At 42.8% G+C, this 27,862-nt stretch overlaps 3 protein-coding genes across 14 annotated transcripts in view; 1 reads left to right on the top strand and 2 right to left on the bottom strand.

Moving 5' to 3' along the window:
- tnfsf10l (TNF superfamily member 10, like) overlaps positions 1-27,862 on the bottom strand; it is a 319,815-nt gene that overhangs the window by 126,929 nt on the left and 165,024 nt on the right. The window lies entirely within an intron of this gene.
- Positions 41-21,883, top strand: phka1a (phosphorylase kinase, alpha 1a (muscle)). Of its 12 annotated transcripts, none has more exons than XM_076028025.1 (35): positions 41-380; positions 3,166-3,324; positions 3,464-3,511; positions 4,253-4,421; positions 4,717-4,799; positions 5,282-5,362; positions 6,493-6,591; positions 7,145-7,291; positions 8,048-8,101; positions 8,314-8,436; positions 8,521-8,616; positions 8,751-8,858; positions 9,313-9,391; positions 9,515-9,649; positions 9,843-9,952; positions 10,226-10,370; positions 10,484-10,562; positions 10,711-10,778; positions 11,765-11,923; positions 12,379-12,467; positions 12,569-12,714; positions 13,166-13,319; positions 14,075-14,233; positions 14,320-14,449; positions 15,208-15,309; positions 15,417-15,532; positions 15,944-15,979; positions 16,846-16,881; positions 17,061-17,096; positions 18,012-18,041; positions 18,536-18,580; positions 18,711-18,872; positions 19,043-19,096; positions 19,269-19,469; positions 20,277-21,883. In XM_076028025.1, the coding sequence occupies exons 1-35, from the start codon at positions 303-305 to the stop codon at positions 20,448-20,450; spliced, it is 3,690 nt and encodes a 1,229-aa protein (XP_075884140.1). In that variant the 5' UTR covers positions 41-302; the 3' UTR covers positions 20,451-21,883. The 12 variants fall into 12 exon arrangements, with proteins under 12 accessions (XP_075884140.1, XP_075884131.1, XP_075884132.1 ...); XM_076028016.1 differs by having other exon boundaries at positions 10,711-10,880; XM_076028017.1 differs by lacking the exon at positions 15,944-15,979 and adding an exon at positions 15,723-15,758 and having other exon boundaries at positions 10,711-10,880.
- Positions 24,496-26,882, bottom strand: leap2 (liver-expressed antimicrobial peptide 2). The gene is made up of 3 exons (XM_076028015.1): positions 26,403-26,882; positions 25,546-25,724; positions 24,496-24,924 (listed from the first exon to the last, which is right to left on the bottom strand). Exons 1-3 carry the CDS (start codon positions 26,478-26,480, stop codon positions 24,870-24,872), a joined length of 312 nt encoding a protein of 103 aa, XP_075884130.1. The 5' UTR covers positions 26,481-26,882; the 3' UTR covers positions 24,496-24,869.

Below are 27,862 nucleotides of genomic sequence, written 5' to 3'. Positions count from 1 at the left end.
TTTTATTTTTTAGGCATAGCCTTTGGCTTCCGCTGGTGTTATGGAGCAGTTTCAGGTTACGAGTTATGTTGAAAGTGGGTTGCAGCAGCAGCAGCAGCCACGGTTGGGCTGTTTTCGTGACAGCCGGTCGGGCAGCAGCAGCAGCCTTCCTGCTCACCGTCAATCCGCCTCCGTCTCGGCTGTGTAGACACCGGCGAAAACAAGGAGAAATGACTTTATCGCTGTTAGTGTTTTAGCGCGTTTGTACCCGCCACTAACCTGAAGCCTCTTGAACTGAACTGCGAAAAAGTGAACTTGTCACCATGAGAAGCAGAAGCAACTCAGGCGTGAAACTGGACAACTATGCCCGGATGGTGCATCAAACTATCCTCAAACACCAAGTAAGGAGCAATAGTGTGTTGTTGCCGTTCGCGTTGTTGTTGTTGTTGTTGTTGTTGTTGTTGTTGTTGTTGTTGTTGTGTCAACAGTTCGATAATCTGTCAGTCCGAGCAAAAACTGCATTCACGAGTCCTGACGCTCAAAATGTTCAATGCGTGCGGATGGTGTGGAGTAAGTTTGGTTTTGCGCAAGGCTTCAGGTTTCTCTCAAGTAGACCACGTTTTGTACCACAACAGTTACACGACCATAAGCAGGGCACAAGTACGGCACATTGTGTTTGGGTTTTACACGGGTTTGCTGAGAAATGTTGTCTCGGTCCCTTGGTAGAAGATCAGGCCGCTCACTGCTCCCACATCAAGTGTAGAAAAATGTCCCGAATGTGGTTCTTCTGACACTGGGCTGAAAAGGTCACTGTTGTGCAGCCTCAGGGAAGGAGCTTCTACAGGTTGTCGCCCCCAGGAACTCAAGCCCACTTTGGGATGAATGAGCATTGGCATTACATTCACCACACCAGATGGTAATGCCAGACTTACAACAGGCCTTTCCACAACACTCAATTCTTAAAAAAAAAAAAAAAAAAAAAAAATCTTAAAATCTTATGAATAAGATTAACAATTCTTTTAGTTAGTTAAAAAGTGTGGAGGTAGAGTTTTCATTGAAAGATACAGCGAGTTGGCTTCTCTGTTACCCAAAGGCAATCTGTTTCAAGGCTGAGGGTGAATCAGGAAGTGAGAAGTTAGTCAAGGAAATTAAAATCAAGGTAGGATTAGAAGAGTTGAGTTTTCTTGTTGTTGTTCTTTCTTTAGAAATGATTTTCCATCAATCCTATGTGCATTAGGCAGGTGGAAGTGCTCACATCCTAATACATCAACGCTGGCGACTCAGCAAAGACAGTGAGAAGACTTTGACTTTAGATAGAAGAGAGGGGAATTTATTATTTATTGATCCCACATAGGGGAAATTTGCATAATTACAGCAACACAAAGCAGTGCAATGAGAAGGAAAATTATATGAATTAAAAAGAAAAAAAAATATTGATAGATATCACACACACACTCACACACACACACACAGTAGTGTGACTGATTCAGGGTTTGGTGAATCTCGTCTTCCAGTTATTGTTATTCTGCAGAGAGAGAGAGAGAGAGAGAGAGAGAGAGAGAGAGGCTACACCTCATATGCAGTCAGCTTTTCACTGGTGCCAAATGGCACTCGGTCAGCAGCGGTAGATGACTGGGACACTGGGAGCCAGGAGGCCTCCTGCAGTGTGGAGGATCACAGAGTCCGTTAAGATGTCTAAGGGTCTGCACGTTTCACTCTGTGGGACTTTGGAAGTTTTGCAATTGCCGGTCAAACATCTTTGTTGGGTTGCCTTTCAAGATTGTGTTTACAGCTGCTGAAGCAGAGACTCTGGCCTTGACAAAGGTCACCGGTGTATTTGTGCAACCTGACCAGAAGCCAATTAGTGTGACATGTTACCTCTGTTAGTGATTCAATCCGGTGAAATGTTGAAGTAGATGTCCTGAGGAAACGTTGTTATTGAGGGCAGACAAAATTGATTAAGAAAATATAAACTTTATGTCAGCACATGGACCCATTTGTGTTTTCCATTCAGATTAGATGATATTTATCACAAGTGCAGATTAAATGGTTTCAAGTCATTACCTGCTCATTTTGTTCCGTTTACTCCGTCCAAAGTGGAAATCCACTCTTCCACCTTTAGTAGAGTTATACACAAAATACGACTGCTCAGACTTCATCATCTTGCTTTGTAACAAAACTTGTTGGTGCAGCTAGAAACTGATATCACACACTGTCTCTGTGCCTGTCTCTGCGCTGCCAGGTGCACGCGCACACACACACACACGCAGACACATACACACACACAAACAGGAACCCTGTTAATAACATCACATAGTGGCAAACAAGATGGCAACAGATTTATTCAAAAATTTCTGCTAAAATGAAGCCCGAGTTGTAATTTTAATGAAAAACTAAAATGTGGAAAAGACGGCAACGGAACAAGAACTCCTTTGGATCCCTGGACATCTTTGGATTTGTGTTTCCGCCTGGTAAAGAACACACGAAGAAACAGAAAGTACATTGGCATGAAACAAGAAGGTGATTGGCTGAAGTGTATTCAACGTTCAGTCATTTTTCCTTTTCCTTACCTGTTTTATGAGGTTGCAACCAGAGATATTATCCTACCTAGTTGCATTTTTTGTAATATCACACCAAAGTACACCTTTGTTTCGTCTGTGTGCACTTTATTCCATGAGACAAAATGTTAAAAATAAATATTGCATTTTTCCATAACTTACGTTGAAGTGGTGTTCTTATTTTCTACAGGCAATGTGAATTTGTGGAATGCATGTAGTCAGGCATCACAATAAAAGTAGGTAATGTGTTGATTCCACGACAAGAGATACAGGATGGGATGTGACCTAAAATTAGCTTTGGGGAAAAACGGCCGCATGTATCAGCATCGGTTGTTATCGCAATCGGAAATTAAGCGTTTGGACAATATCAGATTATCAGATATTGGCAAAAAGTCAATGTCGGACATCCCCAGTTGCAACAGTTTGAGGCCTCAAAGTGAAAACCCACCCTTGTTGAGTCAGGCAGCCAGGACGTCTTCCCCACTGGAGACGAGCTGTCGGTGCTGCTCTTTGCTCTCCTTTCACTGTGAAAACGCCGTCCACCACTGAACTCCCTGCTGCGGTTGTATCACCCACTCGCTGGCACTGACCGAAGCGGTTCACTCGCCACCTTTGACCTCTCCCACAGGATCCAGTCACGGGCCTGCTGCCTAGCAGTCCAGACCATCCTCACTCGTGGGTGCGGGACAATGTCTACTGTGTGCTGTCGGTGTGGGGCCTGAGCCTGGCCTACAGGAAGAACGCCGACAGGGACGAGGACAAGGCCAAGGCCTACGAGCTGGAGCAGGTCAGTCGGCTGTTGCTGCTGATGTCAGGACACCACCACCACCACCATCTAGCGTGTCATGTTTCTCTGCCTGGACACCGAGTGTGACGTGTTAAAAATGTTCACATTTAACCTTCTCTCTGCTTCACTCTCTGTCTAGAGTGTCGTGAAGCTAATGAGAGGCATCCTCCAGTGTATAATGAGGCAGGTATGTTGGCTCAATTTATTTGTTTGAAGTCATTCAACCAGTAATAATAATAATTTTTTTCATCCTCTCCAAGTTTTTTTTGCGAGACCAATTCAACTTGATTTAATTCAAACTAATAAACTATATGTTTGTTTTTTTTTTATTATTATTTAGCGCTCATATGATGTAAATACAAAAAATTGAATTGAAACTGCTCAACAAAATTAAACAAAGACAAAACTGGGCCTTTCCTAAAGCCCCTTCCTTGAACAGTCACTGTCCAATCCAACATGAGCTACAGTACACACAGCAACTATGCCGTAGATTTTCACTTGACGTAGCTAAAACAATGAGCCAAAGTGTATTTAGTCTTCAATTGTTTTTTTCTGGGACAAGATGGCACATCCAGGTTTGCAAAACAAGAAAAAAGTGAAATAACCTAAAGCCAGGATTCATAACACACCAATAAAGAAAGCTAGAGATAATAGTCTTTGTATTTGTTGGTCTGACCGACCCTTTTTCATACAGTGCTACAGGAGCTGTGGGTCTACTAGAGGCTAAACACTGGTAAAATGTGTAAATGCATCAAACTAGTGAACCATTATTTAACAAGCTTAGCTTTACAAATGAGTTCTGCTGCCTTATCTCGAAAGCTCACTCACACACGTCATTTGTTTCCCCCCCAGAAAGAATAAAAGTAATCAATATTAATAGCGGTAATAAATGTTGCGAGTGACCCCTCGCCGTGCGCGCTCTCTGCAGCTGGACAAGGTGGAGAAGTTCAAATACAGCCGCAGCACTTCGGACTCTCTCCACGCCAAGTACAACACCAAGACCTGCGCTCCCGTGGTCGGAGACGACCAGTGGGGACACCTGCAGGTGGACGCCACCTCCCTCTACCTGCTCTTCCTGGCTCAAATGACTGCATCTGGTAAATACTTCCAGAAGAGTTGCATCATATCATATTATTTTTGTTATCTGTTATTTGTTGTATTGCTATCAATACATTTTTGTAAGGTCTCTCTTCCTTTGAATGCCGTGTTTGTTGTCAACGCCTGATGTATCTTTTCCGCTGTGTCGCTTTATGCTAGTTATAACATAGTAATAAGATCATAATATCGTGGCGACAACAATATCACTAATATAACTGAATAGTATTGTTTTCAAAATTATTGCTAGTTGCAGTGTTATATTCTGACAATCATTTTTGGTGTGCGCCACATCAGGTCTCCACATCATCTACACCCAGGATGAGGTGGACGTCGTTCAGAACCTCATGTTCTACATTGAGGCAGCTTACAAAGTGGCTGTAAGTGTCATGAACTAATACACTCATGAACTATTGAGCCCACTGTCAGGGGGTGAAGGCAGGGTAGCAAGGTGGACAAGTCACCAGTTCATCGCAGGGCCACACGAGCTGCGTTCCCATGACAGTTTTTCGTGAAATAAAAGCAATATTCCTAAAACTTTGACCAAGTACAATTGCCAGTTGCAGGTGTTTCCATTGAATGGTGTAAAGCGCATAAGCCGGACATGACTTTACGAGAATTACATTTACTTGTGTTTGTTTACGTTTGTTTGCAGTCAAGAATGGTTGTTATATTTTTCTCTCTGATTTCTTGTCAACAATATTCCGTCTCCTCCTCCGTCCAAACGTGACAAAAATAAAATTTGAGGTCTTTGACGTCATATCTTGCCATTAAAACTCCTGGAACCGTTTCACCTGTATTCTGCAGAACCTGAACTGGATTTCTTTCCTTCTTTTTTTTTTTTTTTTTAACTTCCTGACAGGATTACGGGATGTGGGAGAGAGGAGACAAAACCAACCAGGGAATCACAGAGATTAATGCCAGCTCAATCGGCATGGCCAAGGTTACCACACACACACACACACACACACACACACACACACACACACACACACACACACACACACAGAAAACATTAAGTTTCCCCCATCTGCCCTCTTCCTGGTTACAGTTTTGTAATGTAGCGAGCAGGCGGATGAAGGAGAAGACAGGTTGTGCTGGGCGGCGAGCGAGAGCAGAGACAGAACAGGTGCTGCAGTAAAAAAAAAATCTCTGACAGGCCAGAAGGTGTCTAGTCTCTGCAGCGGCCTTTACACTGACCTTTAATGTACTGTAACCCTGTGTAACCCTCCATGGCATGGGAGGACTATATAAAGATAAAGAAACCTCAGAAAATCAGGTGCATTTTTTTCAATCAGTCGACTTTTTCACAGAGTGAGGATCAGTTTTTGTGAAACAAAAGCTGTGTTGTTTGTCTTTTTTAACCGCCTTTTTAATACTTGGAAAAATAATATTAACTCTCACTATGTTGTGAACACTTCTATTACACTAAATTCATAGTTATAGTTTATTACATAGCAGAAGAGCCACTGTGTCTGAAGCTGCTGCTGTCCTTGGCTGGCAAGGTGCAGCAGAGGTATCAGATTCTCTCTGCTCTTCCAGGAATGGCTCCTCGCTCAGAAATAACACGGCACCGCAAGTTCCCGTGATCACACACACACACGTGGACTCACTCACATACACATGCAGAAATCACTTTTCCCGTCTGTGTGTTGTTTTTTAAAATAAAACATAAAAATTGCATGACATTTGAATAGCTGTCAAGACATTATTTCTGCTCTTTCAAAACATACAATCATTTTGTCATATATTAATGCTAAAAACTACTAAAATGAAATGCTTATTTTCTTCAAAATATAATCACTAAACAATTGCTAAAATAATTCTAATGAGAAAATATCGTTAAAAATAAAAAAAAATATAGAAGCTATAAGTAATATTGTGATGGTATTTCTGTTTTGGCTCTTCTAACTTTTACTACAGTACAAAAAGGACACACTTCCCTTTAAACCAGCTTGGCTAAAGTCTTTGGATCTCAGCACTTCTGTTGAGCTGTTTTAAATACTTTGAAATACTGCTGTACTTTGCACAGTTTCATTGATGACGGTCACATGACTGCTGTTTGACTCTCAGGCTGCTCTGGAGGCTCTGGATGAACTCAACCTCTTCGGTGCTAAAGGAGGACCCGGATCTGTGGTCCACGCCTTGGCTGACGACATCCAGCACTGCCAGGTACACACACACACACACACACACACACACACTGCATATGTGGTTTATATTGACTATTAATGGCTGTCAAATGGTTGATCTCATTATAAAACCTCTGTTGTTTATGGAGTCATTCAAACTTATGATGTGTTTATACTGGAGGAGAAAAAGCCCCACAGGCAGTAAATGAAAGGGTGTGACACCACTTTATCCATTATATGAAGTGGAAAATTAAATTCCCCTGATGCAGAAAGGCCATCAACAAATGTATTTAGGTTTAATAATCTAATTTTAAACAGAGAAGGCAGTTGTTGGTGGAAGCGGATCTGAGGTCGTCGTCCAGAGCTGCTGCTGTCTGTGTTGTTTTAGAGTTACACAACATCACCCTGATACTGTTTAATGTAGCAGTGAGCAAACCTGTGAATTAGGACCCAGTTAGTGATGCATTGATTGTCTTGTCCCAAACTGTGCCGCACTGATTCGCACCCTAAGTTTCAGCTGCTCTAAGCTGCATTTGCACTACAACACCACATCAAATTGAAGGACAGTTTGGTGTCGACCTTCTTCCCATCAGTCCATCCTGACCTCCATGCTGCCCAGAGCCTCCATGTCTAAAGAAGTGGACGCCGGCGTCCTGGCCGTCATCTCATATCCAGCCTTCGCTGTTGATGATGTGAGCATCGTCAACATGACCAAGGAGGAGATCATCTCCAAACTGCAGGTACCCATCAGTGATTGACATTGATGAGAAAGAAAATATTGAAGCAATGAAAAGTCAATCAACTGACTGATTGTGCATGTAAATGTGCGATACACTGGCGATCACAAATTGAAAATGTGAAAATAACACTTGCTTGAAAAGACACAATTGCTGTTTTAAATTTTTTTTACACAAGCAACAATTTACTTGTTTAAAAAATATTCTGGTTAAATTACAGTAGTGTTGTAGACCACTTTTAAAGGGTCTCGGTCTCGTCTCGGACTCGGAGGCATTATTACTGGGTCTGGTCTCAGTCTCCCGTCAAGACTCAGCCAACACTGTAATAACACGATAATAACAGAAAAGAATCCAGCTGCTGCCATTTTACACTCTGTTTGGTGACACCCAGAGTGACACCCTGCCCCCTTATTCCTAGTTCATTTATTTTTTTGAAAAGGGTTCAAAATAGTTGGTAAAGCAGCAAAATGTTCAAGGCAATGATTAAAAGACAGCTTGCTGAAAAGAGACGTCGCTGTTGGATTTAGAAGCAAAATTGAATTTGAAAAAGGTACTGGTCACTTTTTTCAGTTTTGTTGTTATTTTTCTTTGATATATAAATTCTTGTCTGGTCTCGATCTCGATCCTCTCTAGTCTTGATAATGTCTTGGTCCCGGTTGGTGCCGTCTTGACTACAACACGAGTGCAGCCTGTGAAACACAGGACAATAAAGTACCAATCTGAACCTCCATCTGAAAACATTTTTCTGTCTGCGTCCAGGGCCGGTACGGCTGCTGCAGGTTCCTCCGAGATGGACACAAAACCCCTAAAGAGGTAAACACCTGACTGAAGACTGAGCCATCGCTGAAGAGGCTTCAGTAACATGTTGTCATGTTGATTTACTCTCACCTGACCTTTACATAGCAAACATCCTTTTACAGACCTGGTCATTGACGTGACGTCTATATTCCTACACTAAAACATAGCCTTGTGTAGAAGGATTGATCTCTCTTTGTGATGCTGCTGTATGGTCATCGTGTCTCCAGGATCCCAGCCGCCTGTACTACGAGTCGGCAGAGCTGAAGCTGTTTGAAAACATCGAGTGTGAGTGGCCGCTCTTCTGGACCTACCTCATCCTGGACGGCATCTTCATCAACAGTCCTGAGCAGGTAGCGACAACCCCTTGGTCACAGGCTCTGCGACTGTCAGTGTGAAAAGTGTGAAGCTGCAACTTCTGCCGAACCGTCCACCAGGTTCAGGAGTACCAGGAGGCCCTGGAGGGGATCCTGATCAAGCAGAAAGATGGTCTCAGGCTGCTGCCAGAGCTCTACAGTGTCCCTGCAGACAAGGTCGACACACCACACACACACACACACACACACACACACACACACACACACACACTGTTTTGCAGTGATTTGTGCTGCATTTGTCTGATAATACTTCTTCTGCTTCCTTTCTTCACATGTGAAAACGATCGCAGGTGGACGAGGAGACGATGAACCCTCACTCTGTGGAGAGGATCCCCATGGGAAAATGTCCTCTGGCGTGGGGACAGTCACTTTACATCCTGGGAAACCTCCTCAGTGAGGTCAGCGCGTGTTTTCTTTTCTGTGTGTTTGTGTTTTTTAGATTAAATTAGATTAGATTAGTTTCAACTTGATTGTCATTAAACACGTCACAAGTACAAAACAATGAAATGCAGTTTTGTGTTGTCAATTTTTTTTCTCTTTGTTAATGATTTTGCTGATCAGGTCTTGCAGCTTAAAAAAAAACCCTCAAAGTTTATAATAATTTTCTGAGTTTGTGGTTTTAATAAGATGAAAATCTTAATCAGCAAAGCTACAACAAGGAACTGCTTGAGATGTCAATTTGCGTGGAATGGATCAATAAAATTTCTTGGTTTCATCTTTTATGTTAAATTGCCAAAATAAAACAACTTTTACTTGATATTCTAATTCTTCGGGTAGTGCCTGTAGATAGATTGATGTACTGTATTTACTCATTTCCTCATTATGTTCTTGCGCCTTGGTCCTGTTTTTTAGGGATTTCTGGCCGCTGGAGAGATCGACCCTCTCAATCGACGCTTCTCCACCGTCCCCAAGCCTGATGTGGTTGTACAAGGTAAAGTAGTTTGTTGGTAATTAGGTCGTAAATTACAAGTTAATTGCCCGCATGGCATGTTTTTGTGCTTATATTCATTATTCATTATTCATTCATTCATTCATTCATTCATTTCCCCTGTAGTTTCAATCCTAGCAGAGACGGAGGAGATCAAGGAGCTGCTGTTGAAGAATGGTATCGAAGTGGAGACGGTGGCCGACATCCATCCCATCCATGTGCAGCCCTCCAGGGTCCTCAGCCACATCTACGCCAGACTGGGTACAATGAAAGACAGCGCTCAGAGAATTGCATGTTGATCAGACGTTGAATAACTGACTAATTCATCACCAGTGTATGATTTTTTTCTTTTTTTTTTTTTTTTAAATCCGACAGCTTCATCACATTTCTTACAAGACACATTTTCACTTTGCCTCATTGGATTCTGACTCAGCTTTCTTCTGCTCTCACTCAGGTCGCAACCCCAGACTGGGTCTCACAGGGCGACCCTACAGACGGATCGGAGTGCTGGGAACCTCCAAGTTCTACATCATCAGAAACACAATGTTCTCATTCACACCCCAGGTTCTTTTTTAATCATTTCAATTCATTCTATCTGACTTTTCACAATAGTTCTCAACCTGCATTTTAAGATGACCTCCATTCACAAAGCCAAATAGGTAGCGATGGTCAAAGGATGGACTTCTCTTATCTACTTATTGACACGCTGGAGGCACATGAGAATTTGTTAAACACTGGTGAAGGGATTTTTTTTTTGCATTTGGCTTTTACTGCATTGTCATGCAGGTGATGCGGCAGGGTGATGTTCATGATGCAATTTTCTCTTCCTCCCCCCAGTTCATTGACCACCAGCAGTTCTACTTGGCCCTGGACAACAAGATGATCGTGGAGATGCTGAGGACTGAGATCGCCTACCTGGCGTCCAGATGGAGGATGACTGGACGTCCCACTGTTACTTTTCCCATTTCACAGTCTATGCTGAGTAGGTCCACTGACATGCATGGTCGTACAGGACAACCTCTTGGAATGATTCACAAAACAAATGGGTGGGGGGGGGGAATAAATAAATAAATAAAATGTCTCTGTGTAATTCAGCTGAGGATCACACAGACCTGGATCCAGCAGTTTTGGCGACACTCAAGAAGCTACAGGATGGTTATTATGGAGGATCAAGGTGAGCTTTGAGCATTTTATAGATTATTATAGTTTTATTTAGCTATCTGGAAAATTTGTGGCGTCGGCTTGGCATTCGTATTTGATCATCACTCGACCTGGGTGTTTGATTTGATCCTCCTCCTCCTTCTCCTCCCTCCCGGCTCCAGGATCCAGACGGGGAAGCTGTCGGAATTCATGACCACTTCCTGTTTTGCTCACCTGAGCTTCCTGGATGGTAAGGGTTCTCGCAGCATGAGCCACCGTGACGAAGAGTTAGCTGACGATGACGATGCGTGTGACGTCGATGGATACGTGCATGAGTTACGTTGCGATGATGGTAAGAAAAGGCACAGACTGATGGATGGACAACTGTAAAATAAACCTCATGAAGTGACTCTTTACGTCATAAATGAACACGGCTCCAAGAATAATTTCACAAACTTACCAGATCCCACAATTCATTGATTGTGGATGCATGACTAATTGACTTCCTCTTGAATCTCTGGGTTTTCTAATCAACCACTTCCTGTCTTCCCCTGTCACACGATTACTGCTTTGATGTCTCCATCCCTCTGTACTGGTGTGTTTTTGCTAAACTGCCTTGTGTTGCATTAAGACTGTCTCCTAGTTACACCCAGATCTGATGACACAATGTGCATCAGATCACAGCTAAAACGCACATTTCTCTGCGTTTTATTGGCCTGCACTCATCTCACACCTGGCTTTTTTTTTATACCAACATATTTGTTTGTGAATATTAGTGCATGCACCTGATTGTAACCTAGCATTTTGCATCTGTATGTGGACGATTAACAGAACCACGTGATCAACCCGGTTCTACCAGGTACTCAAATTGTCCTAATTGTTCATTTTATTTTTTAATGATTTTTTTTTTTTTTTTTTTTCATTCCTGTGACCTTTAAACATAACTAATGAAGAACTATACAGCGGGCCTCATTGAATTTCTTTGCACTGATAGACGTTGCATTGTGAGAATTCTATGCATTGGCAAGTGGAACAAAATGAGCTTGACAAACTACTTCAAACTTCTTCTTCAAAAGAGGATTTTAAAGATGTTAGAATTCGTGTTGGCTTTGGTTTTGTTATGGGAATCAACTGAAACTGCTTCTCCTGAACAGTCTTTGCACCCTCTCCATGTCTTTCTCCCGCCTACCCTCCTTTGCCATCCTCCATCTCCGGATGGACCCTGGTCCTCTCCAGAGGCCGACGATCTGGCCCAGTACCTGGACCACCTCTTGGCTCAGGCTGCTCCTCAGAAGCCCAAACAGCAGACTGGTCTGGGCAGGTTTAAAGCAGTGGTTGCCAAAACCAAGAACTTAGTGTCTTTGAAGAACAAGGCTCAGGAGCTGGACGTGCACAGTGAGTATCTCCACTGTAGGAGTCCTAAAGTATAGAATGTTTAGATTTGCACTTGGGTCGGGGGTCGGGGGGGTGTCACTGTGAGGTGTAGCCCCATTATTGTATAATTATTATATAGTGGCACTCACCTGTGCACCTCTGTTGGCTTGGTGAGGTTTGAGCATCAGGGGTGTTGACCGCTTCGCTCGATGAAGATCGTTTTGTGCTTCCTGTGTTTGTTTTATCTTCGTTCATTAGTGGACGTTCAGAAGCAATTGGATCTTATTGTAATGACAAATAAAGTAGTTAACAGAACCTCGGCTCAGAAATGATTCCCTGTGTTTAACAACGACTTATTGATTTATTGGTTGCCAGTTAGCCGCAATATCCACCGTCGGGGAAAGTTCCCACCTGCTGAAGGCACCGCTTGTGGTTGACGCCAGACTCGCTTCTCGTTCTGTGTCCTTGATATCCAGACATCAACATGTACCTGTCCAACAAGCTGTTCCGTACCTCCCAGGCTCCACTCAACCTCTCCGACAGCACCGCGCAACAAGACTCCCAGGTCTGCTTTTACTTCCCTTTTTAAAACCACCTCGTTCCTCTCCTCTTCCTCTCTGCTCCAGCTGTGCGCTCACCTTCTTTTCTTCTCCCCCCCCCCCCCAGGGTCCCGAGATCACGGTCACGACAGAGAGCGCCATCCCCAGAGATGCCTCTGGGGCCATTGACTACAAGGCCTTGGTGGAGTTGCTGAAAGACATGCAAAGTCTCCAGGACCAGGCCGACATCCTCTGTATCCTCTTTAAAGACAAGTGAGATGACGCCGTCACCCAGTGCTGGGGTTAATCTCTGTTATCTGATGTCCCACTGATGATCACAATGTGCCACCACAATGTGGTGAAATCCAGTATCTGTCTTATTAGATGTTTTATGTAAATATAAATCATTACTAACTGAATGAGGTTCATTGCGTCTTCACAAGGTTCATATTATTAGCGCTTTTTCTTTTATAACAGACAGACACGTGGCTGTTTCAAGATGTTGTTTTCGTGCATTTACATGTACGGACGCGACCGCTGAAACATGTAAAGGTACAAAAATGACATCTATAAATAGCCTGTTATAAAAGAAAAACGCTAATGATAACATATAAATTAATATTATTGCTTCTAAAAGCATGCATACATATTCTTTTGCCTACTAAAGCATTTTTTCCCCTGACGTTGGAGCTAATTAAACGCCTGTGTTTGAATGCCATCGCAGGGGGATGGACTGGGACACCCACCTGCACGGCAAAGGCACCACGGTGAGGTCCCTGCTCAGTGACCTGTACGAGAAGGCCGGATATCTGAAACACTGGGGCCTCCTGAGGATGATCTCTGGCATGCTGAAGAAGAAGGTGGAGGAGCTCGACTCGGTACGGATATGCTTGATATTATTATTATTATTACTGTTGTTATATATAATAATGGTTTAGTGTCATATTTTTTGCATTCCAATGATTAGATTATATTACACTACCAGTCAAAAGTTAAGACACGCCTTCTCATGCAATTCTTCAGTTGTATCTCTCCAACTTTCTACACTGCAGATGGATACTGACGACATCAAATATATGAGAAGACGTGTTAAATATATAAAACACATTCAATAACTCTGAATATGCTTTTTATGAAAAGTGGCTATTTTGAAGAGTTTCAAAATAAAACGTGTTTGAGTTATTTTACAGTTCCATTGTTTCCTCCATAATTCCGTGTGTGTTCATACGTAGTTTTGATGCCTTCAGTGAGAGACGTCAGTAGTCATGAGAATGAAGTAAAGACATTAAATTCATAGGGTGAGTCCACACTTTTGACTGGTAGTGTATATTATATTGTATAGTATTGTATAGTACTACATAGCACTCCAGTCACCCTATGCGCACTTGCCACTTTTCAAATTCTCTTTTTTACACTCTCATTATTCCTTGAATGCACAATCACGTCGAGTTTTGCCACAGCCAGCATTTCACTGCTGTGCAACGTGACGTGTGACAAAAAAAAAAATCGTTTGGAATCTCGAATATGGACAAGAGTGAAAACAAGGCCATTTTCTGCATCTCTCAATTGTGTTTGCTCCACATTTGACCTTTTTCTGATCGTGAACCGCTGCTGCTGCTGCTGCCGCTGCTAGGCGTGCTCGGACCTGCTGGCACACCAGAAGCACCTGACGGTGGGCCTCCCTCCCGAGCCCAGGGAGAAAACCATCACGGCTCCCATACCTCCGGACCAGCTGGCTGCTCTCATCGACGAGGCCAGCGACAACAACATCAGCGTGGCCATCCTCACCCAGGTCTCAACGGCTCCCCCGTCTCCCACTCGCAGCGCCCTCCCACTGGATCTACCACCTGCCTCTTCAATCTGCCTTCCCTCCCCCAGGAGATCATGGTGTACCTGGCCATGAGCATCAGGACTCAGCCCAACCTGTTCAGCGAGATGTTCCGTCTCCGCATCGGCCTCATTATCCAGGTCATGGCCACCGAGCTGGCCCAGTCGCTCGACTGCTCCGGTAGGCAAAGTAGAAGGAAAGAGACGCAGCACAGGTGGCTGAAGTATTCACATTTTGTGCTGAAGTACAAATACGCATGCTTGTTTAAAAAATATTCTGGTAAAAGTAGTGTTGTAGTACTGGAGGTTGGTCTTGGTCTCCAGACCACTTTTCTTGGTCTCGTCTCCGTCTTGGACTTGACAGACTGGGGATTGTTGATCCAGACCAGTCAAGACACTGTAATAACACTGTAATTACACAATAATAACGGAAAGGAATCCAGCTGCTGCCGTTTTACGCTCTGCTGGTGACACCCAGAGTGACACCCTGACCCCTTATTCCTGGTTCATTTATTTTTTACTTTTATGAAGCAAAGTTGTTTTTTTTGAAAAGGGTTCAGAATGGAAAAAAAGATACTGGTCGTTTTTTTTTTTCTGTTTTCTTGATATTTTTCTTGTCTTGGTCTCGAACCCCAAATGTCTTTGATCTGGTCTCCATCTCAATACTCTCTAGTCTTGATAATGTCTTGGTCCCAGTTGGTGCCGTCTTCACGACAACACTTGGTAAAAAGTAAAAGTAGTGATTCAACTCCTTTTAGGGAGTACAGCTTCTGAAATGTACTTCAGTTAAAAGTTAAAATCTATATATTTTTTTCCATTAATGAAATAATACATTAGTTTGATAGTATTTAAAAAAAAACTAAAAAGCTGTGTGTGTGTGTGTGTGTGTGTGTGTGTGTGTGTGTGTGTGTGTGTGTGTGTGTGTGTGTGTGTGTGTAGGAGAGGAGGCTACAGAGAGCCTGATGAGCCTCAGTCCATCGGAGCTGAAGAATCTACTCCACCACATCCTCAGTGGGAAGGAGTTCGGGGTGCAGCGCAGCGGTCAGTCCACCTGCGCCAGCCGCAGCAGCAGCAGCAGCAGCAGCCAATCACGCTGCTTCTCCACTCTCCATCCACCGTCTGCAATCCTGGGTTCTTTCTTTCTGCAGTCAGAGAGCTGGATGCCGGCGTCAGTCCTGCCATCTCCATCCATCACCTGGGCAACGTGGGCGCCACCAAGAGCGAGAGAGCCGGCATCAGCAAGCTGAAGAGTGACATGAAAATGGTAAGACTTTACATGACGGTGCGGCAGCGAATAAGGAAGGCAGCAAAGAGTTGCAGCGTTGTTGAGTCGAGTCGTGCGACTCTCCTGATGAGAAGTTCTCTGGGAAGTGATGCACACGACAGTAACGCAGTCAACCTGTGGAACTGGGGGGGGCTTCCAGTGAGCAAAGTGACTCTTTTGTTTCTTGCAGCTGGAGCACAGGTCGTCTCTGACGGATCCCAGTAAGGTGACCATGATGACGTTGAGTCGGTTTAGGTGTTAATTCACCGCGTTGAATGGAGGAGGAGTGGGGAAATAATTCTTTAGATTGGAGGAATCGTGGCCAATATCTGGGGCTTCTGAGGGATGATTCAATTCTGAGCTAATTGGGATTTGAATGCGTGGCTGCACACTGTGGTTTATGTGTTGCAGGCTGAGCGCAGGTTGTCTGTGATGGACCCATTTAAGGTGATAATCACATGAGAGGTTATAACCTAGTAATAATTATTTTTCCTTTATCTTCTGCTTAGCTTATGTCGCGAGCTTTAAATTTCAACGTTACCATACCGACAATCCCAATATCCGTCTAGACCAGGTGGGGGCAAACTACGGCCCGGGGGCCATATGCGGCTCGTTAAGCTTTTTAATCTGGCCTGCCAAACTAGAAGAATTTATATTATATTATAAGTCATAAAATATATTCTATAAATCTATTTTTCCAGTGTTTTAAGAGTCATTTCAATAAAGAACTTAACACTGTGGGGCTACAAAGACACTGATTTTGTTTGTGTAACTTTGTGTTCATTTTCATTTGACAATAAAGCACACGTTTTCTGCATACCCCATGATATATTTTTCCTCCTATGAGGTGGCTCACCAAAACACTCCATCCATCTGCTGCCGCTCCGGCCGCCTCTGGAACATTTTATAACCCACTGTGACCCACCTGTCAAAAGGTTTGCCCACCCCTGGTTCAGACAGAACAAACTCTGCTGCCTGTTTCGAGCGCTGCTGCTGCTGCTGCTGCTGCTGCTGCTGCTGCTGCTGCTGCTGCTGCTGCCGTCGGCTTCGTCCTGCTCAGTCACTGCTCAAACATGGCACAACCTCCGTTAAAAAAAAAAGCAAACAAAAAACCCACGGGGTTAATGTTTGCCCGCTGACTTTAATCTCGAGCTCTTTTTTGTTGTTGTTGTTGCTGGAGCTGTTTGTCTCTTTGCTGATAAAGAGAGCGCCGAAGACCCTGAGTGGAGAGAGGTTTGCTTAAGATGAGTCTGTCAACTCTTTTTTTTTTTTTTTTTTTGACGTCGCTTGTTGTGTCTTTTGTTTCGATTCAGGAGCCAAGGTTGTCTTTGACCGATCCACTTTTGGAGGTGATGATGATGATGATGATGATGATGATGATGATGATGATGATGATGATGATGATGATGATGATGATGATGATGATGATGTGTTGCCTTTGCACCAGCGAGAGAGACGTCGCCTCTCAAACAAAATAGTGCGCCTGAGCGTTTGAACGTGGCCACTGATTGTGTCTCCTCTGTTGCAGATGGACCGCAGGGTGTCTTTGACTGACTGTGTTAAGGTGATGACGATCACATTATTGAATCCTTTAGGTGCGAGGAGGAGGAGGGGGAAGAGGAGGAGGAGGAGGGGGTAGAGGAGGAGGAGGAGGAGGAGGAGGAGGAGGTAGCTGCTGGGGTTTGGTTGCGGTTAAACAGCAGGTGCTGAATAAAATAGCAGGATTACTGAAGCGATTGTGTTCCGCTGCAGAGGTTTTCTCCTTTGTCGTCTCTTTCTATTCCTTTCCAGCAGTGTTTGTCTCGTCAATCTCATCAATGTCTGTTTTGAATGTGACTTACACTTGCACATCACTTGTGGATTTTGAAACATCACCACAATGAACTGATAATGAGTTGTAACCCCTGAAGACAGTGCGCATACACTACCAGTCAAAAGCTTGGACACACCTTCTCGTGCAATTTTTTTCTTTTCTTTACAACGTTCTACACTGCAGATAGATACAGAAGACATCTAAGACTATTTTGAAGAATTTCAATATAAAACACGTTTGAGTTATTTTGCACTGTTGTTGTTTCCTACATAATTCCAGGTGTGTTCATACTGTACGTAGTTTTGATGCCTTCACTGAGAAACTGCAATGTCAATGCATTAAATTCATAGGTTGTGTCCACACTTTGGACTGGTAGTGCTCTTTACTGTGAGTAGTTTTATTTTGAAAGTGTAGCGTGGAGTAGAAATCATTCCAAGCACTAAAATTTCAAGACCGACGTGTGTGTCATCTGCAGTCATGGAGTCACTGTGTCTGCCAGTGATTACAAAGAAACTGTGCAACATAAAATAACCAGAGTAATCCCACAGCGTCCTGCCTCCGCAGGGAAAATCACTGGAGTCTTTTTTGATGTATAGTTTTTGCAGAACTACCGTACAGACTGTGGTTGAAAGGGATTTTTTTTTGTTGTTTTTGTTTCGATTTCAGCTCAGCCTCTCAGAGACCGGCTATTACAAGGTGACAAAAGTCATGTCAACATCCGGGTGTTAATTCCACCTGATCTGATTAACAAGATCATCGACTAATTCCTGGAGCAATTAACACTCAGCCCTGAGTGTTCAGCCCAGCATGGCTGCAATTTATGCTTTGTAATATTTAAATATTAAACAAACAAACAAACAAAAACAAAGAAAATCATGGCTGCCAGCACTAATTCTTTTCTAAAGAGAAGAATCAAATCAAAGCCTTGATATGTTATATATATTCACTCCAGTGGAAGAAAGAGCTGCATGTGTTCACAATTGAAAAGCAAATAACTGGATTTTCTCGCTTTTTAGCCAAATGACGCCAGCATTTATTTATTTTTATTGCAGACAAAACAGTTCTAAATTCCATTTGCTTCTTTGGCTGTTTTCCCATGTTTACAGCTGTACCATCTGTCTATCCATGTGTTTTTCATTTTTGCCGTGTTCTCTCCCCCTCCTCTCTTTCCTGCTGGATTTGCCTCTCAGAGCATGAGATCTCATTCCCTCGAAATAGAAAACATTGAATCTGGGGTAAATATTCCCATATTTCTGACACGACTCAGTTGCTGCTTCTGAACATTTCATTCTCCTCTGCACTTGCACTTTTTCTACAGTGGAATGTTCTATCTAGATCCTTTAATTCATCTCTCTGCCTGTTTAGAGGTACAGGCTGCCCTCCATCGAATCCCTGGATATTCCAGAGGTCATCCCCGGGGTCAAGGACTCTAGACACGGCCAGTGGCTCCGCAGGAGGCGTCTGGATGGAGCCTTGAACCGAGTCCCTGTCGGCTTCTACCAGAAAGTCTGGAAGATCCTGCAGAAGGTTGGAAAGAAAGAGTCTCATCGCTTGTTTGTGTTTGAACTGTGGCTGCAGCGATCCAAACTGACCCAACACAAGGAGGCAGGATGTTTTGAAGTGACACTGAATGAATGATTTCTCAACATAAATCCTTCGCCAGCCCGTCATTGATGTTGAAATGAATTGTCTTCCAGTGCCATGGGTTGTCCATCGAAGGGTTCGTTCTTCCTTCCTCCACCACCAGAGAGGTGAGGGCGCCGCTGCTCGTTCTGTTCGCCTCTATTTCTCCGTCTTCACTGATAACTGCCCAATGTTCCTCTGCCAGAAGCGGCTCTTATTCAAACACGAGATTCATGGCATAATGTCAGTCACTAACAGGAGAACGTCATCTGTATAAGTGCCTTGTATCGTATCTCCCAGATGACCCCAGGAGAGATCAAGTTCTCCGTCCACGTGGAGACGGTGCTGAACCGAGTCCCTCAGCCCGAGTACCGACAGCTGCTGGTGGAGGCCATCCTGGTGCTCACCATGCTGGCCGACGTGGACATCCCCAGCATCGGCTCCATCCTCCACGTGGAGAAAATCGTCCACCAGGCCAACGACATGTTCTTCAAGGATCAGGTGAGCGGCGGCTCAGGCAGGCAACAAACCTAATCGTCTCGTTAGATAGATGGCTAGATGGATAGATGGGTAGGTAGATAGATAGATGGGTAGATAGATAGATAGATGGGTAGATGGGTGATGGATGGATGGATGGATGGATTGATTGATTGATTGATGGATAGATAGATAGATGGGTAGATGGGTGGATGGATGGATAGATGGGTAGATGGATGGATGGATGGATGGATAGAAGGATGGATAGATGGATGGATAGATGGATAGATCGGTAGATGGTAGATGGGTAGATGGATAGATGGATGATAGATGGATGGATGGGTATATAGATGGATAGATAGATGGATAGATATATAGATAGATGGATGGATGGATAGATGGATAGATGGATAGATATATAGATAGATAGATAGATGGATAGATATATAGATAGATGGATAGATGGATGGATGGATAGATGGATAGATAGATAGATAGATGGATAGATATATAGATGGATGGATGGATAGATGGATAGATATATAGATAGATAGATATATAGATGGATGGATGGATAGATGGATAGATAGATAGATAGATGGATAGATATATAGATAGATGGATGGATGGATGGATAGATATATAGATATATAGATAGATGGATAGATAGATGGATAGATAGATGGATGGATGGATGGATGGATAGATATATAGATATATAGATAGATGGATAGATAGATGGATAGATAGATGGATGGATGGATGGATAGATGGATGGATAGATAGATGGAAACTTTTTTAAACAGCAGGGTTTGTCTTCTGCTCTTCCAGAGGGACCTGGGAGCCGAGGAGCACATCCTGGAGAAGGACCCGTCCACTGGGGTGTGCAGGCTGCTGTACGACAGCGCCCCCAGTGGCCGCTTTGGGAGCATGACCTACCTCACCAAGGCCGTGGCGGTGTACGTGCAGGACTTCCTGCCCAGCGGCGCGTGCGCAGTGCAGTGAGGTGGCGGTTCTGTGAAGCACTCATTCAGAAAACGAAGCTAAAGTCACAGTTTGTAACTTTTTTTTCTTTCTTTTTTTTAACATTAAAAAATAACCTAGCAGCAAATGTTTTTTTCTTGCAAAGTGTGCAGCTCAGAGAAACGGGTTACATTAGGGTTTTTTTTTTTTTCTTCCTTTTTTTTTTTTTAAATTGGGATTGTGCTCATGTTATCACGAATAATCAGATGTGTTGGAATAATCCAAACTTCTACTTCTGGCTACTGACTCTGTTGGGTCAGTAATTGAGGATACACAGGACACGGCTGCTTATCATGCCACTCTCATCAGTAGGAACAAAAACAATGCACGGCTTTATTGAAGAGTTTTGTGATGGCGACAGTTTGTCCCGAAATTATGTCTCCTCCGTTTATTAATCACCATTTTGAGGACAAAGTCTCTGGTAACATTTTCAAATCCACATACTGTAGCAGTTCTGAAATTTTACTGACCGAAAAATAATGTCCTCCATGGACAAACACAGAGGCGCCACACATGAACTATTGCAACCTTTTTAAACGAATTACAGGACAGTTTACAACTGGAATGTTTGGTTTTCAAAAGATTGGTGCTGTTATTGGATTGCCTGATGTAATTCAATTTTCTTTTCAATGCGTTTTTGCCACAGTGACAGAAAAGATTGTAGCATTACCTTCAGCGTTCTTCCAGGCTTCCTGGATGTGGAAGCTGATGGTTCAATAGCAGGCCTGAAGAACACAACTGGTTCAAAATGATGCTTCTTGGAAAATCTATCTGCTTGTACCGTTAAAGCGCATGGGCCGATCAGCCATACTGCAGCCAGCCACCAGGTGTCGACCAAGACACGATTATCTGTAACGCAGTTTACTGATATCACAATATCTGTGATGCACCATGCTGTATAATGTTTGAGCATTGACAGATGTTAATTGATCTATTTATTTGCTAGTTTTTATAATATTATTGCTCGGAGGAGCTGCGCACGACTTAAGAAGATGTTGCGTGTCTGGAGGCGCGTCAGCATCGCGGCACTGTCACAGGATGTTTGAATGAAACCAAGTTGGTACTTTCTGATTTAGAAATAACAGCATAAACGGTAGGATGCAACATTTCAGACCTTTTGAGAGCCTGACGCATGGGTTTGCAGTGAGCACATAGGGACGTCGATTTTGTACGAGTAGAAAAGGGGAAATGCCCGACGATTGCAGCTGGGGAGGTTTTTGTTGATCTTATTTTCAGTGTGTTAAACAATAAAAAAAAAATTGAAAAAAAAAAAACTGTGTCTACTTACATTGCACGTTTTTTCCATTTTGGGACGGCATGCAAATTGCACCTTGAAAGGTTGACTGCTCAGAGGTTTTGCATTTTAAGAAAAGATGCATTTGTTACAAGGAACAAATAAAGTTAAATTATTAACACACTGTGTTTCAGGCTGTGACGTCTGTGACCCATCTACTTCGTATTGAATTCAATTCAAGGTAGAATAAATATTATTTACTCGTCTGCGTACATTTTCTAAGCGTAAATAATTACATTTCCTCTGACTGTGAAGGGGCAACAAGAGTTTTTCATCGTTGTCAGATATAAAGTGATATAAATCGGTATGTGCAGCTCCAGTGGTGTCCTTTCTTCGGGGGAAGAGCGTCACTCACATGCTCTCTCTCTGTTTATAACGGAGACCTTTTTGTTTGCAAAGCTGGATCAGCCGTGTGTTTTCCAGTGCATGTGAATCTCTGCCTCCTCCTGCCCATCAGAACAGTTGCCCCACCAACTGACCCTCTAAATTTAGATTTTATTATTATTTTACACGTATTGATTAGTCTTTCTACCGCTGGATTTAGCAGTTCACCCAGAAGCCTGGTTATAAATAACTCTTATAACGTCAGATAAATCCAGATGAAGGTGGACGCACCCTGGGTCAGACAGAGTCAACATACCTCAAGCTGAACTTTGGAACAAAGTTGTCAAATTTTATGTGAAACACAGACAGAAACACTTGACCTGGGTTATATACTGCACATCTGTGGCTAGAAGCAGACACTGGCGCTGTGTGGGCCTGTAAATATTGACTTGCGGTGCTGACTCAGTGACCACAGGCACACACACATGTATCGGCTCAATGCAACGTTTTCACATCATTTAGTGAAAATGGAATGGAATAATAAAACGCGAGTATGCTGTAACAGCTGTCAGGTACGTATGCACTTATAATAAATACTTTTTGATGGCCATGATGTTGAGGCATCAAGTCAAGTCCAAGGTTCCGTCACAAAAGGATTTTCCTAAAATGCGTGAAATATTTTTGAAAACATTTTAGTCGACAAACAATTGAGACAAACTTAAAATTGAGTTTCAAGTGCCCATATGTACACATTAGCAAATGGGAGCATAATAATACAGTGTATTTCAAAGGTCCCTTGTGAGGTGATATCTACCAGTGTTTTCCAACAATATACATCTCAGGACTGCTGGTGAACTCCACAGAAAATAGTTCATTTTTATCTTCTTTTTTTTTTTGTTTGCTCGACTGTTTATGTGTGCAAGCTGTAACACTCGGGAAAACAGGCCATTGGGTCAGCAGGGGCAGTGATACTTTTCTCAGTTTAATAATGACACCCGCGGTCAGGAAGGAGATTGATCCATTGCTTGAAACCACCATCAAGTGCCAAATTGAAAAAAAAAAAAAAAAAAAGATTTATGGGAAGCTGTGATCAGAGACTAAATATGCTGTTTTGTGATGTGCATCAGACAATTCAATAATGCAAAAATACTCTGCTGCTGGAGTCCAGAATGAAAGAATGATCTGAAATTGACTATAACATACGACCTTAACATTTAAACATAAGATTTTCCAAGCAAAACAATGACACACGCCACTAAGTTTACTCTCCCAATGTTTTATTCCGACTATTTTCCTCCTTCTACATGTAGGTCATACAGTACATACAGTCGACAGTACATACACAGTACAAAGATAATTTTTGTCTGTCAAAGTGCAATCCCATTCAAATGTTTCTCAAACGTGGGTGTACAAAATATAAGCAAAATCACCTGCTCTGTGCAAGAAGTAAATGATGCAGGCGGCTTGAAGCCCAGTTGGGGACGGCTCATCAGTACGAGGGAAGAACACATGAATTACCCCCCCCCCAAAAAAAATAAAAAGAACTCTAATCTCAGATCTGTTCTGAAACCATGACAGCTAACTTCCACCTTTGTCCCGCTTCCATTTTTCAGTCGCTGATTCAAATTGAACAAAAATATATTTCAGATGACAAGAGATGATATGAAACTAAATCCAGCCAGTCATGGAAAAAAAAAAAAAAAACATTAAATATCAAGCAAATGTCAAAAACCCAAGAAAGGGGAAAATTGCAGTGGCTTAAAATAAATAAAATAAGAGCACATGAGAATCAGTTGCAGTTTACGGACAAGAATTTGTAGGTGTTTCAGGTGTTTCTTTGTCAAAATGTTATCATTTATATGAAAATGAATAAAGAATGTTGAGCCTTGCATCAAAATGTAACCTCACAAAATGCATTTAATTAACTTGATCCTCTTCTGGACTTTTTCTTTTCTCTATCAAACCATTTTGCCCCATAGGCCTGATTTGATTTTACAGTAGGTATTGGATGTACAATCATTTTGGGGTGCTTTGTTCATGACTCAATATTTTTTTTTTTTCGACCAAGGGAGGTCTGACATTTGGAATTTCAAAGTCTTGATTAAATGAAAACATATGGTGATGAGGATTCAAGAAAAGGGAGACAAAAGAAGCCATCCGATTCCTCTCAGTGGGTCAGAGGGAAGCGCGTGTGTTTCCAAAATACACGTGGAACACTTTGACCTGCTCACAAGTGTTCACAGTGATAAGTGAGGCTGTGCAAAGAGAAGTAAACAGAAAAGTCCAAGGCCTTTTAAAATTGCTGATTTGATATAAATAGAGTGCAACAGATAAGAGAAGATGTTTGCCATAGCACCATCACCAGACACCAGCTTCTGGATACCAATAGTTTAAAACAATCACTATTTATCTATGTGTGAGGACAGTTCTAGTATATTTCTTATGTATAATGAAGTGCTGCCTCATTACACTGATGGTAAATGGTAAATATAAGATAAGAAATATTTAGATGGTAGCACATCACTCGTATGATATTCGGACTATTCATTATAGTCCAGTCGAAATATACAGTATACATACAGTATACCTTGTTTGTTGATTTAGCCAGTGTAAGAAATCCCAACTCTTAATATTCATCAGTTTCTTTTAGCTTTTTGTTGGACTCCTCGCGGGTCAAGTCACAAATATTTGTTCAGTTATTTCTAAATTGCTGACTTCTTTGGAATGTGAAAATACATAAAAGATTACAGTTTCTTTACGACGGCATTTCCCCCACGCAGGTCTCAGGAGTTGACGGCCTCTGAGGCGGCGCGTTGGCTGGTGGAGCAGTGTCCAGCCCTGAGAACATCAGGACAGGACAAGAAAGGGGGCAAAGATAAGAAAATTGGGTCAGCAAATCGTAGCGCAATCTTAAAAGTCTTTTAAGAAGGAGGAATTGATTGATTGATTCTCTTGAATCCTTTAGATTAATTATTAAAAGACTTCTGGGAAATCAGGGCAACAAAATGTTTTCGGCTTTGGCACAGCATTAGTCACAGTTCTAAACATGTCGATTTAAAGGTCAGAAAAGGTCAAAAACTGCTGAGCTCAGCGATTTCATCAAAGTGTTTCGCCCATATTTAGATTAAATGGCAATGCAATGTGCATTTAACCTGTTGTGACAAATGGATTTGAAATGTTTAAGGTTGGTTCATTTCAAAATAATGCTGTTTTGATTTGCAAAAATATTACAATTGCCAGCAACATTGAATCTGTCTGAACTGCCGTTACATTAAACTAACTGACCCAACAACAACAAAAAAAATCAACATTCTATGATGGCAAGACTAAGCCAACATGCATTTGCATTAAAGTCATTTTAGTCCATGTTGAGGACAAGGAACCCAGTACATCCCACTACACTGTGCCTACTTTATTGCTGCACTAATGTCAACTGGGTGTTCAGCCCTTTATCCGTACCTGCAGAGTCCTGAGGAACACTCGTAGTTGTTCTGGCAGTAGGCACCGTGTGGTTTACTGTTCATGATTCTCCACAGTGGAGACATCCGAGGTGACCGTCTCAGCGTTTGGAGCCCGGGTAGATCCACCCGCTGCTCTGAACTGGACCGGACCTGGGGACCCAATGGACCAGCACACACCTGAACACAGACGGGTGAATTTCATCAATCGGGACCTTAGCATCGTAATAGAATAACACAAGGTTTGCTGTATTGTGTCAGAAATTTAGTCAGATTGTCAACTAACCATCGTGTCAGTCTGAGACATGTTAGGATGGCGGTGCGTGAATGAGAAGTATATTGTTGGATCATTTTGTCCATGCAAGCAAACAACTTCTGACTTCTGTGCAATTAGCTGTTGGATCAGATGTGCTATAGGCTAACTGAAAATGATTGAGGAAAAAACACTTTTTGATGAGTTGCATGCAACAGTAACAGAAGAAGAAGAAGAAGAAGAAGAAGAAGAAGAAGTAGGAGAAGAAGACAAAGAAGGAGAAGAAGAAGAAGAATCCGCATTGGGGAAATCTGCATAATTACAGCAACAATATGGTAGAAAGGGATAGAGTATATACTGATGAAGAAGAAAGAAAGAACGAAATAAAATAACTCAGATGGAACAAAGAGGATCTTCACATGTTGACATATACAGCAGAAACCCTTTTAACAATCATTCTGTGCTAACGCTGTTTTTTTTTTATATTTCACATGCCACTCTGAACTGTGGTTGGAGCTCACCAGAGGGAACTGGAACTGTTTGGTTTCATAAGAGCACATCTCCACTGACTTCAGACCCTTGGAAACCCCAGGAGCTGCACTCACCTGTTGAGCCAGCACCAGCAGCACCATGCACAGCGCCACTCCTGCCTTCTTCTGGGTAAACAGGACTTTTCCCGGCATCGTTCAGGTCAAATGTTGGCAAGGCTGGGAAAAAAAAAAAGGCTGCTGTAAGAGCAAAATTCTGGTGTCCCCAGACGGCTCGAGTCAGGTTGTCATATGTGGCAGGCTTGCCTGGAGTCTCGCGGTGTCAGCCTGACTCAGTGAACACCCAGGCTCTCACCGGCTCTCTTTTTATACCGGCGGGCCACGATCCCAAGGGAAAGGGAGCGAGAGAGAGAGGGAGGGAGGAGAGAGTCACAGTCCAGCTGTGGCGTCCACCCCTTTCTTTATCTCTCTTTTCTGGCGCAAATGTGAAATAATGTGTTTGCATAAATCCAGTCGCTGCCTAAATGAGGCCATCCTGCTCCGTTCCCTCGCTTGACTCTGTCTCTTGGTCGATTTCTGAGGCACAAATGCACGTTGTCTCCTTTGAGCTTCCCTCACATGCCGCAGGTCTTTAAGTGCAGGTAACATGAACGCAGGGGGAAGCGGTCCTGTTTGTCGCACACGTGATCGGAGAGGGAGGGATGGCAACAGAAGGCTGATGGCACAGCTGGACAGAAAAAGGGTCTAAAAGTCAAAGGTCACTGACGTGTGCATGTGTGCGTGCGTGTGTGCGCGCTCGCGCGCCCGCCCGCCCGCATGTGTGTGTGTGTCAGTGACATAGTACGTGCGAATGAACTTGCAACGAGATAAGGGCTTTATCAGTCTGCCGTGTCTGCATGCTGCTCTGCAACTATCACTGACTTCAACCTAATGCAATCGTCTAGTAGTCCCACTTATACAACCTACATGGAATATAGGATGGCAGTTTACATAAGGGACACACAGCCCTGGCACGTGACTATTGCTTGTCTGTACTTGTGTATACAGGTGCTACCCAGCAAATTAGAATATCCTGAAAAGGTTGCTGTATTTCTGCAGTTCAACTTAAAAGGTGAATTTGACATATTATACAAAGGAATAATATGCAAATCAATATATTTCAAGTTTTTATTTCTTTGGATTTTGCTGATCAGGTCTTGCAGCTTAAAAAAAAACAACTTTGTGGTTTGTGGTTTTAATAAGCTGAAAATCTTAATCAGCAAAGTTACAACAAGGAACTGCTTGAGGTGTCAGTTTGCGTGGAATTTGGCTCAATAAAATGTGTTGCTTTCATCTTTTATGTTAACTTGCCAAAATAAAACAACTTTTACTTGATATTCTAATTTTTGGGGTAGTACCTGTACATACGTCTGATGTTCAAGCCTAAAACTTGATGGCCATACTTGAGCTTAAACCAATTTGCTGATAAGCTTAAACCAACAGTTGGTCCCAAACAATTGAAAGTTTTGTCGGAAAAAAAATGAGTGTATTAGGAAAATATAATGCTGGGTGTACACGTAGTGTTCCCAATGTGTAAT

The sequence above is a fragment of the Nelusetta ayraudi genome, unplaced genomic scaffold (assembly GCF_046127955.1).
Source record: "Nelusetta ayraudi isolate G7.1 ecotype Tasmania unplaced genomic scaffold, CSIRO-AGI_Nayr_v1 ptg000022l, whole genome shotgun sequence".
NCBI classification, from domain to species: Eukaryota; Metazoa; Chordata; class Actinopteri; order Tetraodontiformes; family Monacanthidae; genus Nelusetta; species Nelusetta ayraudi.
Note: the sequence above shows the minus strand (reverse complement) of the source record. Positions and strands in the feature narration are given on the sequence as shown.

What these genes read in the sequence shown, in the direction of transcription:
- phka1a (XM_076028016.1), top strand. Translation starts at nt 303, where the DNA reads ATGAGAAGCAGAAGCAACTCAGGCGTGAAACTGGACAACTATGCCCGG. An exon ending in TGGGAAACCTCCTCAGTGAG is followed by an intron (nt 8,859 to 9,312) that starts GTCAGCGCGTGT and finishes CCTGTTTTTTAG; the next exon opens with GGATTTCTGGCCGCTGGAGA. An exon ending in CCAGTCGCTCGACTGCTCCG is followed by an intron (nt 14,450 to 15,207) that starts GTAGGCAAAGTA and finishes GTGTGTGTGTAG; the next exon opens with GAGAGGAGGCTACAGAGAGC.
- leap2 (XM_076028015.1), bottom strand. Translation starts at nt 26,480, where the DNA reads ATGCCGGGAAAAGTCCTGTTTACCCAGAAGAAGGCAGGAGTGGCGCTG. An exon ending in TGCTGGTGCTGGCTCAACAG is followed by an intron (nt 25,725 to 26,402) that starts GTGAGTGCAGCT and finishes GTCTGTGTTCAG; the next exon opens with GTGTGTGCTGGTCCATTGGG. An exon ending in TGTTCCTCAGGACTCTGCAG is followed by an intron (nt 24,925 to 25,545) that starts GTACGGATAAAG and finishes TGATGTTCTCAG; the next exon opens with GGCTGGACACTGCTCCACCA.